This window comes from Hyperoodon ampullatus (assembly GCF_949752795.1).
Source record: "Hyperoodon ampullatus genome assembly, chromosome: 3".
NCBI classification, from domain to species: domain Eukaryota; kingdom Metazoa; phylum Chordata; class Mammalia; order Artiodactyla; family Ziphiidae; genus Hyperoodon; species Hyperoodon ampullatus.
In genome coordinates this window covers 31,642,177-31,657,903 of record NC_136916.1, presented here as the reverse complement: position 1 = coordinate 31,657,903, position 15,727 = coordinate 31,642,177, and the positions used below count along the sequence as shown (strand labels likewise).

The window sequence follows — 15,727 nt, the reverse complement described above, 5'->3', positions numbered from 1 at the left end:
GCAAGCTCACCTCCTCTCATGGCCGAATCACCCCCATCCTCCTGCATCTGACGGGGACAAGCCTCCCCAGCCTCCGCGAGCCTCTGCTCACATGACATGAGATCACTTCTTAAGGGGAAGAATGTAAGGCACACGCATGGAAATCCCACTGTTCTGTGAAAGGATGACAGGGCAGTGGGAGAAGAAAATCAAGGCCTCTTGAAGACACGTGAGGACCTCTGCTGTGGACAGCTGGCTGTGATGGGGTTCCCAGCATGCAGGCCCGCCCCCTCACCAGCTGGGCCTGGGGCGGGCACACTGTGGGGAGGGTCTGGGAAGAGAGGTCCCGCCACATACCCAGATGAAGGCTTGCTCTTCTCAAACATCTGCCGTCCACGCAAAGAAAAGTTCTCAAAAATTTTATTACAAAACAGAACAATGACAGAATATAAGCTTACATGTTACTATTTACATTATATGCAAAATCTATTACAGCTTTAATTTATGAACAGAAATATCCTGTTTTTTCTCCTTTTTCTTCTCCGTTCTCTTTGCATCATTTATTTGCATTTTTACTTGATCTTGTAATTTAGAAAAGAATGCTTGTGATGATTTTAAGGCTTTGTCTTTACCTTCATCCTGCAATTAAAAATAATACAAGTTCATGTTGTAAGATGTGCTTAAAGATGAAAAAAACCAAAGGATTAGAACTGGGCATCAAAGTATAAATATGAAAAAGAACTAGACAAGATTATGAAAACTTACATCAGTTAGTGCAGAGATATTATATACATTTTACGCTGCAACAATGGTCTCACAATGTCAGGTGACCGTGAGGACCCTGCATTAGAAACCCAGCCAGTCCCCACGGCCTCTCCCGTCCCCTCCCCTCCACAGGTGTGCAGCGGTGGCTGGCTCGGTTACTCCGCCACCCAGATCACCTAAAGCTTGCCATCCGCTCCCCCTTCCCCTTCCAGCAGCTTTCCTGCCCCATCCTCACCTTTAACAGTGAAGCTTTGCCTGTCTTGGTTAGCTGTTTTAACTTCTCGGAAGCTACTGCTTTGGTGTATTTCCCTGCTCGGTCTGGGTTGCTCTTTTCAAGAAGTCTTCTCCGCTTTTCTTTCTCCTTTATTTTCAAATGCTTTTGATATTTCTTTTTCCTCCTTTCTCGTTTCTTGTCTGTAGCTGTTTTCTCAGCAGCTGTTTTTGTATCTCCAGCTTTATTTTTCTCCTATTGAAAAACAACCACAAACACACACGTTAATCTAAACTAACAACTCATGAAATTAGAAGAGAAGCAGCTCCATGGAATGTGGCTGATGGGCTGTACACCGATGGCCAAGTGTGAGAAGCAGAGCATCCCCGCCTACACTCTGAAGGGCTCTGGTCACTCAGCTCTCTAAGACCCAGGATGCGTTCTCTGACGGTGACTGTTCAGTCCCAACACTCCTTCACAAAGGCAGCCTGGAGAGCAGGGGTGTCAGGCTGTACCTCCTGGAGAAGCACGGAGACCCCAGCCGGGGCTGCAGTGACCTGCCCGCAGCAGCCCAGCTCTGAGCTGCTGGCAGCCATGGGGGGCTGATGGCAGGAAACGTAGCTGGTGAGGGTCCATTTCCTCCCTTTTCTCTTCTGCTGCCAGCCCAGCCTAGCAGAGGTGGCAGGGGCTCTGAAGGGGTGAGTGTGGGTGGAGCAAAGCAAATGAGCACAAAAAAGGAGGGCCGTGCTGCCAGGCGCCAGGAGGCCGAGGCCCCGGCAGAAGCCACCATTACTGTGCAAGGCAAGAGCTCCCATGCTCACAAGGCAGGGACAGCCTGCATGTGGTATGTCCAACTCCTTCCAAGATCCAAATGCTATTACTGATAAGCATTACATGGATACAACACAAAGGGGGAAATGCTGATTAATATCAAAGGATTGCTAAATATATGCAGTTTGTTTTAAACCTAACACCTAAGTTAACATCTAATTAACCTCAAACTTCTAATATTCAAACTGAATTATAACAAGATACTGATGTTGGATATTTACAATTAGCTTTTATAATATTTCTCAATCTGTATCTCATAATAATACCTGATTACAGAAGACTCGTATTTGAATATTCTATATTATTAATTTGATTATACTTGGAAACTGCTGAGATATGTTAGAATAGGGACTACAAGCTCAAGGAAAATGAGCTTAAATGGAGATCTGACTATAAACGACCAACTTATAAACAGATATTTAAAGCTTCAACACTGGCTTCTCACCTTGACTTCCTCTGGGGCCAGGAGGGCTGCATCGCTGACACTCACTGGGGCGACCTCCTCCATGGTGACGGCTGGCAGATTCGACACAACTTTAATCTCTGGAACAGGCTAGAAAAGAGACAACACACTTAACAGGAAGTCAGAAGTGGTCCTCACATAAATAAATTGTGAACCTACTGAAGTATAATACATACAATACTTCATGGAGATTATTTCTATACTTTTGCAGGACATGTCTGCCATATTCAAACACACGTTCTTTCATCTGTTAGTAAATTATTTCCACCTGCCATGTAGGTGTATATTCTCAAACAATCCTATCCACCGTTTAACAGAATCTATTGGTGTCTGTAAGTGTTATTTTGCCTTTGGGTATAGGAAAAAAGCTCACTATGAGAAATACATGGAAAAAGCTGCAAGGAAAGGTGCTTATTGGAACAACATGTTCCAGCAACTAAAAACAGATGTTATAAAGAGAAATATGAAATGATACTAAGTTGTTTTGGAAAATGAAGACAGTACTGAAATAAACACAACCTACAAATTATAAAAACAGGAGGAAAGAATGCAACACTAACTGAAGGGCCATTTGTTTGTCATTTAGTTTTTTTTTTTATTCTTGAAAGAACTGCCCAAGGGATTCAGAAATTACAATGGTTGCATCCCACTCACGGTAGTAAAAGGACAGTGGTCATGGAAGACTTACACTACTGCTCTGTACACTAGTGCTGCTCATCTTGATGCAGGGGCAACGGAGTCCACAGTGGAGTAAAGGATGAAGTGGGAAAGAGTAGGTGTCCTGAGCGAACACGAGACTGAGCCCCAGGAGACAGGGCTCTGTCCCAAAGCACAGCGCTGTCCACCTCACAAGCTCATTTCCTATCACAGGCCTGCCCACGTTCCAGTTAACTAGGCAGATATGCACCCCAGGATCCTTCATAAGGAACAAAAACAAGCCCTGAAGACAACAGGGTCCTGGACTCTAAATAAGAGAAGAATGTCAGAGTGTGAAAGAAATCATCTCTTCCCCTGGACCACTGTTCATTTATTTATTAGGAGCACTGTGTTCCATTCTACAACTTAAAGAGAAATATGGAGAAAATGGAGACAACCCAAAAAATAACAGAAACTGATGACTGGTTAACAGTCGTGGAGATGACTTGTGAAATACCAACCTGAATACGAAAAAAGCAATATCAAGAGGAAGCTAGACCAGAAATAACATTTCTGACAAGGAAAAAAATAAGAAAGGCTTTTATAATGTGGCCCAAGATTCCAAGGGATGTCTGAGGACTTCCCCATAGCTGGCTCCAGGCTGGTGTGACGAACACAGCCGCAAAAAAACCCACAACTGTGGTCTTCCCTGGTGGCGCAGTGGTTGAGAGTCCGCCTGCCGATGCGGGGGACACGGGTTCGTGCCCCGGTCCGGGAAGATCCCACATGCCGCGGAGCGGCTGGGCCCGTGAGCCACGGCCGCTGAGCCTGCGCGTCCGGAGCCTGTGCTCCGCAACGGGAGAGGCCACAGCAGTGAGAGGCCCACGTACCCAAAAAAACAAAACAAAACAAAACACACAACTGTGGGGCTTGAAGATGAGTAGTGAGCAATGAACCATCCACCACTGAGCGCACCTGTGCCACAGGGCTACGAGGGAGAAGGGCAGAGACAGACGCGGGAAGAGGAGGTGTCAAACCTGAGACCCTACAGATGGAGGAGCCCGGGGGGAAGGAAGGAGACCAGGGTGGCCGGGGAGCAAACCACGGGGACCAGAAGGATGGGAAGGAGTCACATCCCGCGGGGCCTTGTAAGGAGGGAAGGGATCGCATTCTCCACATGATAAGACCTATCCACAGCAGGACCTGCTGGCCGAGAAGGTGGAGACATCCCTCTCCTCTCTTCACCCTGCTCACTATACATGGTCAGACCAAGCACTCTGAGACTCTCAAGATGGGCCCCACCACCAAAAACGTACCCTCATGTAAAGGCCACCAAGATTAAACAAAAACAAAGAAGCAGGTGATGACCAAATACTCACACAGGAAAAGTTACCTGACCATCAAAGGATCGGAAAGGACCTCGGAGGTTACCACCTCCTCTGTACAGACAGAACGTCAGGCAATTTGCCTACATCACGAAGCCACTGAGAGGCAGACAGACTCAGGTCTCTGACTCTGGACTAGCCCTTGATGCTCGACATCCCACTTCCAGACGACACAAGTGACCCCAGGGGGCACCAGGCGAGCAAGTACCAGAAGGCTGGTGCAGCATGTTTTGCAGGCTCACAGAAGTTGGTGAGCAGGAGGGAGCTGCAGAACAGATGGGCACTGAGCTGTCTGGGCGGGAGTCGCAGAGGCAGAGGGGGAACAGCACGCAGTGGGGAGAGCAAGGGCCCAGGAGTTAGGGCTCACCTCCCACCCCGAAGCCTTGCTGTCCTCACCTGCAAAGTGGAAGGAGTAGTATTTGCCTCAGGTTCTGTGGGTTAAGAGTTAGTGGACATGACGGACCTAATCTGACAGGTGGCAGGTGCTCAATAAATGCCAGGTACAGACAACACACACGCTCCCAAGACCATCACACAAGCAACCAGAGACCAGACAAGGAAGAAGGGTGGGAACTGAGGAGACCCCGTGGCTAAGGCCAAGGGTCTGGCAGAGACCAGCAGGGCGGAGCCAGAACTGTCATGGGACCAGACACGAGCCTTCCTCATGGGAGGCCCTGCCTGTAATTTATGGGGAATTCCTGCAGGTTTGTATCCTGAAACCAAATAAAGCACGAGTCTCACGAAAGCTCAAAGAGGAATTACAATCACATCTGCTCTGTCTGTTCACTGAGACGTAAACACACTTACCGGCTTAGGGATGAAATGGAAGTTTGAGAGGGCATCCAATTTTAAGAAGAGGGAATCCATCATCTTCTGAATTTCTACGTGCTCTGGATTTTCTTCCTCTGCTGTTTTTTGCTTAGGAAATAAGTTCAACGTTATCAGACTAAGCAGCGTCACAGGCATCACAGGACAAAACACTCAAGGCCGATAAGGGTATCACTAGTTTCTCGTCGCCAGGTTTCAGCTCCAAAGAAACATTCCAAGGCAAGATCAAAGTCACCAATACCAGGGCGGCGCTAGCACCCACCCAAGAAGAAACATGACGTGCACTTGAGAAGCTGTGGCAACTGTACCACTAACATTTAGAACATACAGTTTAGTTCCCTTGATGTTTACTTCTGTCAGTAACTAAACTACTCCCACTAGGATGGCTATTTAAAAAGAAACAAAACAGAAAATAACAAGTATTGGCCAGGTTGTGGAAGGACCAGAACCCTTAGGCAGTGTTGGTGGGAACGTAAAATGGTGCAGGCACAGTGGAGACGAGTCTGGCAGTGCCTCCAAAAGTTAAACAGAGAATCACCATAGGAGCAGCAATTCCACTTTTAGGTATATGGGAATTAAAGCAGGTACTCAAACAAGTACATGGACACACATGTCCCTGGCTGCATTATTCACGAAAGGCAGAAACAGCCCAAATGCTCATCAACCGGTGACTGGATCAGTAAATCGTGGTACACACACAACAGAATACTATTCAGCTATAAAAAAGGGGATAAATTACGGACACATCACAAACCTGAAACATTAAGCTAAATAAAAGGCATCAGACATAAAAGGTCACATGTTGTATGACTCCATTTACATGAAATACCTAGTGTAAGTAAATCCACAGAGACTGAATGCAGATTGGTGGCTGTCAGGGGAGGGGTGGCTGAGTAACTGCTTAGTGGGTGTGGGGTTTCATTTCGGGGCGACGAAAATATTTTTGAATTAGATACAGGTAGTGGTTGCACGACACCATGAATGCCCCTGAACTGCTCTCTTTAAAATGGTTAATTTGTTATGTGAATCTCAACTCAATTAAAAATAAGAAACAAAGCAAAAAACAAAACTAAGGAGTTAATGAAGATTTTGTAAAATTATCCAAATATTCATTTGGATTGCAGGGACAAATGTATATGTAATTTGTTAAAGGTTTTTCTGATTAAATCACATTGGAAAAAACTGAGAGCAGTTTTCTTTCCACTAAGAAAAGGTAAATTTCACACTTCTCTTTCCCCATGCCCAAAATGCTATTCTAAGAGGCCAAAAGTTTTTGTTTGGTTACTTATTGATGAACCCACGAAAAACCACTACCACCACTACCACTCACCACTGGGAAGCAACTGGCTCTTTACCCCGGTTACCCTAATGCCAGAGACACACCCAGGTCTGTGTGTCCAGTGTCTGTCAGTGCCCCCTTCCAGCCATGTCCAAGCACATACTACTGCTTTTTACTCCTTAAACTTAACACGTTTTAAAATCCTAACCACGTCCTTTGCCCTCATCCCAGGTTATATCTGTGAAACAATGCATCTGACATCCAGCATCTTCCTGACACACACAGACCTAAGGGTTAAGGTTCATTCACATGCTGTTTATCAGCACTCTGCTTATTCCCTCCAGGGCAGCTGCCAAACTTCAGGAAATTCAGATCATCCTTGCCAGACAAACTCTTAATGGAATGAATGAGTCTAGGATTAGCCTAAATTGAGTCCACACTCAGAAACTTGTGAACTGGCTGCTGATGTCCAAGACAGAAATAAAACTATCACTTAAAGACCTGATACAAGCTACATAATTTCATTTTTACCTCTCATGGTTACTAAATACTTCCTGTATTTACTGAATTTCCTCATAGTAGCTGGATTTTCACTAAGCATTGACTGAGGTTGTACACATCTCCCTTCAACTACCACCTTGGGTGGCAAGGCAGCCGGGAAAAATTTTAATTCAAATACTTCCAGTTCTTCAGCTTCACAGTGGCATTAGGGCCCTATCTGCTGTTGCTACCTAAGTGGCATTAATTAACAAAATTTGGATGGAATCTTAAATGTTCTTGCAGGATAAAAATGCCACCACATCCCCAGGCACATACTGACCACATTCCCAGCAAATCAAATGTGAAGGAATAATTCAATTTGTTATATTGGGAATACAACATTTTTGGAAATATGACTTTGTCCTATTTAACTAAAAGTATTTTTTTAACACTCTAAGTAAAAAGAAACAAGAACCAAAAACTCACCAGACCTAAATACATGAAGGAATTCACAAATAATCTTATAAAATTTATCAACAACTTCTAAAGTACAAATGAGAAATGGTTTTTAAATTGTAGCATAATTGCTGGAAAGTTAATAATTAGCTGTGAAAATAGCAGGTGACCAATGAGTAACTGCAGAACAAATGCCCTCTGCCCCTGACACTCAGTGGGAACACTGCAGCCCCTCTATTCCTAGCATGCTGTCTCACACTACACAAGGTGACCCCAAAGTTCAAGACTTCGGTATTTCACACATTTCGACGAGCAGGTAGAACCTGCAGAGGTGATTCTCCACCTCTCCTCCCTGAATGACAACGGCTTCGCCTTAGCAGTGTCCTTACCTGGTTGAGTTTGATGTACTCCTGTTCATAAATTTCAGCAAGGCTCAATTTACTCTTCTCATGGTCCAGTGTTAAACGCTTTTTATACTCATATGCATCCTCTTTAGGTTTTTCTTTACGTACGACATCATCCCAAGCCTAAAATATGAAAGACACACAGAACACAAATTGACAAATAAAATCTGTAACTTCTTTCTAGGCTCCCTTAAGAATCTTCCTCTGGAGGGACTTCCCTGGTGGTGCAGTGGTTAAGAATCCGCCTGCCAGGACACAGGTTCGACCCTTGGTCAGGGAAGATCCCACATGCTGCGGATCAACTAAGCCCATGCGCCACAACTACCGAGCCCACACTCTAGAGCCCACGAGCCACAACTACTGAGCCCACACGCCCAAACTACTGAAGCCCGCGGGCTTAGAGCCTGTGCTCCACAACAAGAGAAGCCACCGCAATGAAGAGTAGCCCCAGCTCGCCGCAACTAGAGAAAACCCGCGTGCAGCAACGAAGACCCAACACAGCCAAAAATAAATAAATAAATAATAAAATAAAATAAATTAAAAAAAAAAAGAATACGCCTGCCAATGCAGGGGACATGGGTTCGATCCCTGGTCTGGGAAGAACCCACATGCCACAGAGCAACTAAGCCCGTGCGCCACAAGTACTTAAGCCCGCACACCTAGAGCCCGTGCTCCGCAACAAGAGAAGCCACCGCAGTGAGAAGCCCGTGCGCTGCAACAAAGACCCAACGCAGCCAAAAATAAATAAATTAAAAAAAAAAAAAAAAAAAAGAATCCTCCGCTGGAATATAATCTTTCCAGAGTAAGCAAAAGCAAACTACAGCAAAAAGGAACTCATTTTCACCATTTGAAATGACTACTCAAGTCACAGTAAGTATTATGCAGAAAGGGCATCACTCAAGTACCCTTTTTTGTTTTAAATACGTCTCTCTCCTGGTTACCAACTTGAACTCCACAATTCCTCATTGTGGTTTGCTCAACAGTCAAGACAAGAGTTTGCTTCATTTCAAATTTAAAGATTTTCCGCATACAGTCCCCATCCTTCAAACCCTTCCTATTTTAAACAAACAAACATGTTATAAAGCCATCTCGGGACTTCCCTCGTGGTCCAGTGGTTAAGACTTCTCGCTCCCAATGCAGGGGGCCCGGGTTCAATCCCTGTGTAGGGAACTAGATCCTGCATGCCACAACTAAGACCCAACGCAGCCAAATAAATAAATAAATATTAAAAAAAAAAAAAAAAAAGCCATCTCTTGGTGCACGTGTCATGTACCCAAGTTTTACTCTAAGTTTACAAAATAAGATCAAGTTTTAAACAAAAACTCTTTGGTCACCCCATTCTCCTCAGGCACGACACCCATCTTTGTTGTGTGACGGCAGTGCCTCACACAACAAAGGCCAAGGACACTTCTGGTGTAGACTTAGGGGTTTTAAATGAAGAACTGATAGAACAAATATTCTATGAAAATAAAGAGTGTTATTCCTACTCCCAAAATATTCTTACATATTTCTAAACATTTCAGTGAATTTTGAATTAAGTTAAATTTCATTCTTACTGACCTGATCTTTTATCCTCTGCTTAATGATATCTTCTAGTTGAACAGTGGTTTCCTCTGTGATCACAGGTGCTAAAGGAAACAGGACATGTACTCATTAGGTATATAGAAACTAAGCAGTGGTATGAAAAGGGTGGTCCTTGAACCGCAGCATCACCCCCATCTGGGAACGCAAATTCTTGGACCCACCCCACATCTCCTAAATCAGAAAGTGAGGAAGAAAAAGGGATACCTCTGTGTGTTTTAACTAGCCTTTCTGATGCTCCCTGAAATTTGAGAACCACAAAACTACAAAATACATACGGTAGCAAATGCTAACACTTTTAACCCATGCCCCTGGGGACTTGCCCCCTCTTTTCCATTCTCTAGCACTAAATAAAATAGAAATTCATTTTGACTTAACGGGTACAAGAAAGAATTCAATGAGATAATCAGGGTTCTGGCTGGAATCACAATTTAATCACTGGACAATGACAGTAGGCACTGTAAGCAGATCACTAGCAGGACTGATTATGGACTATACATTAGGCATCACTAGTATATTAGTAATTGTTGGGTGGATTAACGGTATTGTGGCCGTACAAGGGAATGTCTTAGTTCTTAGAAAAAAATAAAAGTACTCAGGACTAAAGTGTCATGATGTTGGCTACTTACTTTCAAATGACTCGGGAAAAAAAGTGCACACACACAGTCACACACATAAATGGGGGGAGAAAGCAAATATGGCCAAAACTTAACAACTGGTGAATCCAGCTGAATGGCATACATATGTCCACTGTACTATTTTTTCAACTTTTCTATATGTTTACAAGTTTTTAAAATAAAGTTTGGGGAAAAGAAATATTACTCCAAATCTATGAGAACCATAGAAAAGGCACAGACACAAACAGTTGCAGGAGCCCGGTGGCCACACGCACCCATACGGATGGCGTGGTCAAAGTGCAGGGTCTCTTCTAGGAGGCTGTTCTCGGGCCGCTTCTGTGCTGTCACTTCCCCTTGAAGTTGCCAAGGTTTCTTTTCCAACAACTGTTTTTCCAAAGATGCAATTTTTTCATTCATCTAAGAGACAGAAAAAGAGTTACTACATGTTTAGGGAAGAAAACTAGACTTATAGTTGAGTAAAAGCAACTAATATTTTTAATAGTGGGAGAGCAAGAAATGTACTGTTCCTGAACACAATTCTGTTTTGCCCTTGCCATTTTTAATGATGCCAGTAGTGACCTATTCCCGTCCCCTGAGGTGGGATGAGGAGCTGTGGATAACCTCTTTCCCCCACTGATTTGGAATGCCATGTTTATAATTTACTTACTTCTCCCAGCAGCATTTGGGTATATTTCTGGGCTCTGTTCTAGTCAAACGACCTATTTACTCACAAGCCACTATCAATTTTAATTATTAGAGCATTCCAAGACTAAGTAATTTTTTATTAGAACATCAATATTTGATGGAGCCTGACCCTCCTGACTCCACACCCACAATCCAAATTATCTCTTACTTCTAAAAACGTGGCATCTATAATGACTTCACAGTGTATAAAATGCCAGCCTTTTCAGCTACCTACTGAATTATTTTTCCTAATAGCTTTTCAATTCATCTGCTTGGTTTTTCTAGTATTCTCTGCAAATATTAATGCTTTCACTTCAGTTTTTCTCACCTCTTATCATCTTCTTTTGTAGTTGTCCTGGCTAAATAACACTTCTATAAGAATCTTAAGTAACAGTGGAAATAGTAATAGTGGTAATGGGAATAGTCTTATTCTTGATTTTAAAGGGATGTTTCTAGAATTCTACCATTAAACATGATGGCACCTTTTGGCTAGATGTGTTTATATTTCACTAGAAGTTAAAAAAAAAAATTAGGAATGGATATTGAATTTTATTAAATGTCATTTCTGATATATATGGAGGTGACCATATGGTTTTTCTCCTTAACCTATTATAACAAGTATTAAATTAATAGATTTCCTAATCCTGAATCAAGAGGATGAGGCCCACCTGGTTGTGGTAGCATTATTCTTTCATTGAGCTATTTTGGATTTTTGCATCAATATTCATAAGTGAGACTGTGTGTGTTTTAATGTTACCTTTGTCAGGTTTGGGTATTCATGTTACAATAGCTTCACAAGAAAAGTTTGGAAGCTTTACTCTTTATATGTAGGAACTGATCAAACAGAACTAAATTATCTACTTCTTGAAGGTTTGATATAATTCCCCAGTAAAACTAAACCTGCTTCTCTTTTTTTTTTTTTGCAGGGGTGTGGGGAGGGAAGGACACTAACTCAAGAACAAAGTTCATATTTTCTTTCAATTTTTTTTTTTCTTAAGACTTTTTCTTCTGGGAACAATCTGACAATCATGTATTTAACTCAGATTCTCTTTTTTTTTGGCCGCACCATGCAGCACGTGGGATCTTAGTTCCCCAACCAGGGATCAAACCCGCAACCCCTGCAGTGGAACTGTGGAGTCTCAACTGCTGAACCACCACGGAAGTCCCCCCAGATTCTCTTTTTAAAATGATTCTTTTGATATCCTTGGTATCTTTAGTTATTTGCCTAGTCTCACTTCGAACTGTGTGATCTAATTTTAAGATAGTTAAATGATAAAAGCCAAATATTTGGAGCCAGGCTGTATCTATTGTTTTCAAATAACATTTTGTTCGTCTGAAATTGTCACAAGGAAATAATTTTTATCGACTTTGGAAGATGTGTTTGAGACGGTATTAGTTAAAATTCTGGCTACTTGGCAACTCGCAGAAGCCATCTGAGATAGGCAGTATCCTTAAGAGCAAGTGAAACAGTTACCAGGAGAGGCTCACAGGACAGCTACTTAGGAAAAACATGCCCCAGATATAAAGACAGCACGGAGAAAGAAAAGAAACAAGTTTTACAGATGGGCCCCAGATTGAAAGCCACAGGTTGGGAAATGCAGCATTGATTTTTGCAAATTAGTTGCTTCCCACATGGTTATCTCTATACAGTGTGCTACAGAAAGCAGCTGCAAGATTTTTTTTTTTTAAGGACAGTTAAGTGTTCCACCAAAAAAACACAAAAAACAAAACTGGATAGATTAGTTAGTAGTCTGTGATTTCCACAGTCATGTCAAGCATATGAAAAAATCCCTTAAAATTCCTAATTATTACCTTTTCCTGTCTTATTTCAAAAGAGGATTTGACTTCATCAGAGTCTTTCTGTACATTTAAGACATTTGTATCTTCAGTTTCCTCATCATCTGGCAAAGCAAAGGTCACTCTTTTCAAGGTTTCTTTATGTTGTTTACTGTCTCCACTTTCTTCAAGGTCATTATCTTCATCCCTATAAGACCAAAACACTTATGAAAGGAAACACACCACTTTCCGATAGAAAAACAAAAAGAAACAAACTTAGTAATTAAAGTTCTTCTTTTGTAGACTTAACGCAATTAAATATTTAGAACTTCTAAAGTCATTCAGTTACTAAGGAACAGAAGGATTTAGGTGAAACAGAACAAAGTGTCCAATACATAGAAAACAAATTTTTCATCAATCTATAATACAAACTTATCTCACCAAGTAACAACAGGGTATTTTTACTGACACAAAAAAACAAATCAGAGCTCCTGGTAAGAAGGGTTTGCGTGCTAGTGCCAGTGACGCTTACCTGCACTAGATCATCTCTGACGTCCCTTCAAATTTGGAGACTTTCCTCTGGCTATCCTGAGGTTCTCTGATCTTAGAGAATCTACTCTCTGATCTTAGAGAATCCCAATTCTTAGGACAATCACAGCTGACACCCAGGAGTACACAAATAGGATGGGGTACCTCCAGCTTACAGTGTAAAGGATTCAAAATACTCACATCTCAGAAAAGCTTTCTTCTCCTTCTTCAGCAATTTCTTCCTCTTCACTTGAAGCCAGTTCATCACCATCATCATGGACACTTGCTATGTCTTCATCACTTTCAACTGGATCAAAGAAATCTTTGTATTTCAGGTTTCTGGAACTTTTACCTGACTAAAACATAAATACTTTTAAGACCTTAAATCAAGGATAGAAAAATACATTAAATCATGCATAAATGTGTATGCATACTGTACAGGGGAAATTGGCAACTAAAAACACTACAATAAACCCTAAGAACTATTAGACCACAACAAACTGAATGGCAGTATAGATTGATTTATGACTGATTAGATAGAGCATGATATTCTTCTCTCTAAATCTTCTAACTACAATTATTTCCAAAATATCCCTGCCTAAATAAAGTATACAAATGCCTTCTTTTCACTCTTATTTCTAGTGCTTGATGAAAATCCATGTTTGAGGGAAAATTCTGAATCTCTCTAACATGTGTGACTGTGGATCTGAAGCTACAAAACAAGTATTCTGTGATAAGGAAACAATGGCTTTGGTTTAATTTTTTCAGTCTTTTTTTTTCAACTGATCTAAATATTTCACTTATGCCCTGGTGAGCTTTGAAGTATTTTAAACCTCTTCTGGAGAAACAGAACCCCATCTAATTTGAGGAGGCAGAACGAATGCTCTGTCCTCTCCCAAAACTTTACCTTAAGATCCTGACTTCCAAACAGTCCTCCGTCTTCATCGGAATCGACATCTTCAAAAAAATCAATATCCTCCTCCTCTTCATCATCTTTTTGTTCCTCTTCCTTTTCTATGTTTTCTAAAAAGCTCTCCATTTCAGAGAGTTTGAAGAATTTATCATCTACTATGGACTTTTCTGTTGGTTTCCTAGGCACTTTGTTTTGCACCTTGCTCTGCTGTTCCAATTTGCTGATATCAAAGTCAAGGTCAGAGTCCTCATCACTGAAATCTGGGCTTTTCCTCAGATCCAATTTGCTTGAGTTTATAGCTCTCTCATCCTCTTCAGGATCATCACCACTCAGGTCTGACACTTTCTCTTCCTCCTCTTCCAAATCTTGTTCTAGGTCCTCCTCGCCTCCGGCCTCCATCTCTGAGGCATCCTCTTCACACTCTTGCACCTCATTCTCTGAGAGAAGACTGATGTCTTCATCTTTAATGGCTTCACTAACTGCATTCTGGAAGTACCGTAAAATTGGTTCATTCTGCAATTCCAGTTGTTGCCAAATCTGCTCATCATCAAAATTATTTATCATCAGTCTTTGTAAAGGACTTCCACGTTTCCTGTCATTCTCTAGTATTTTATTAAAGTCATAAAGTACTTTTGTTAAAGAAGTAAACTTTGATGCCAGTTCATCTTGAATGCTATTAAGGGGGCAGGGAGAAGTTAAATTAGATTTATAATTATAGGTTCACAGCACTCAGAATTTTTTTTAAAAAGCCCAACTCTTGGGCAAAATCAAATTTAAAAAAAACTGAAGTATGGCTGATTTACAATATTACATTAGTTTCAGTGATTCAGTATTTTTACTGATTATACTCCATTAAAAGTTATTTCAAGAAAATGGCCAAGACAATTCCATTGCTATACAGTATATTCTTGTTGCTTCTTGTTGCTTATCTATTTTATGCATAGTAGTTGGTATTTCTTAATCCAACACCCCTAACTTGCTCCCCCGTTCAACTGGTAACTACCATTTTGTTTTCTATATCTGTGAGTCTGTTTCTGTTCTGTTATATACATTCATTTGTATTACTTTTTAGATCCCACATGTAAGTGATAACACAGTATTTGTCTTCCTCTGTCTGTCTGATTGACTTCACCAAGCATAATATTCTCTAGGTCCAGGTTGCTGCACATGAAATGTTAATTTTAAGTATGTATAAATTCTGGCCCCCAACAGTGTATTATCTTGCCAAAGAACCACATTAGTATATAAAAGGTGTCAACCAAGTATCTGTGAATCTGCTATCTGGATTTTAGACAGGGAAACTGTGACAGATCTATTTGCCTAAAGATAGAGAGTGAATCTTAACCTTAAATTCTCAACTCTGCTATATTACAGGCCACTCCATTCAGTCAGCCCATGGTCAATACTTGCTTTGATAAGAGTGGTCAGAGAATACCTCTCTGAGGATGTGACATCTGAGATGATACCTATTTATAAGGAGACAGTCTTACAAAGCTGTGGAAACATGTACTCCAGGCAGAGGAAACAGCAAGAACAAATTTCCTAAGACAGAAACGCACTGGTTGAGTTTGAGGAGCAGAAAGCCCAGCTTGGCTGGAGTGCGGTGAAGGAGACAGAAGGGAAGGTTAGAGAGGTGGGTGGGAGACAGATCGTGAAGGTCTCAGACATAAGAGTTTGTCATTTTAGAAGTGAAGGTTTTTAAGCAGAGAAGCAAAATGATTTAAATTTATGCTTTGGAAAGAAGGCCTGTTGAGGAAAAGGAATGAAATTAGGGTGATCAGGAGGCTGATGCAGGCATCCGGGCAAAGGATGCAGAACTGCGCTGGGATTACAGCTGTGAATACGGTGAGAAATAATCAAATTCAGGATAGCATAGTTCAGAGAACTAACTGACAGGATTTGCTAATAACT

General features: G+C 41.7%; 1 protein-coding gene across 1 annotated transcript; it reads right to left on the bottom strand.

The window, feature by feature from the left end:
- Positions 1–388: 388 nt before the first annotated feature.
- On the bottom strand, positions 389–14,380 carry MPHOSPH10 (M-phase phosphoprotein 10; the record flags this gene model as incomplete). Its single annotated transcript, XM_079699061.1, has 10 exons — positions 389–618; positions 980–1,210; positions 2,232–2,339; positions 5,078–5,188; positions 7,703–7,840; positions 9,278–9,345; positions 10,191–10,332; positions 12,412–12,583; positions 13,105–13,259; positions 13,811–14,380. The coding sequence occupies 10 exons, from the start codon at positions 14,378–14,380 to the stop codon at positions 469–471; spliced, it is 1,845 nt and encodes a 614-aa protein (XP_079555187.1). The 3' UTR covers positions 389–468.
- Positions 14,381–15,727: the final 1,347 nt, after the last annotated feature.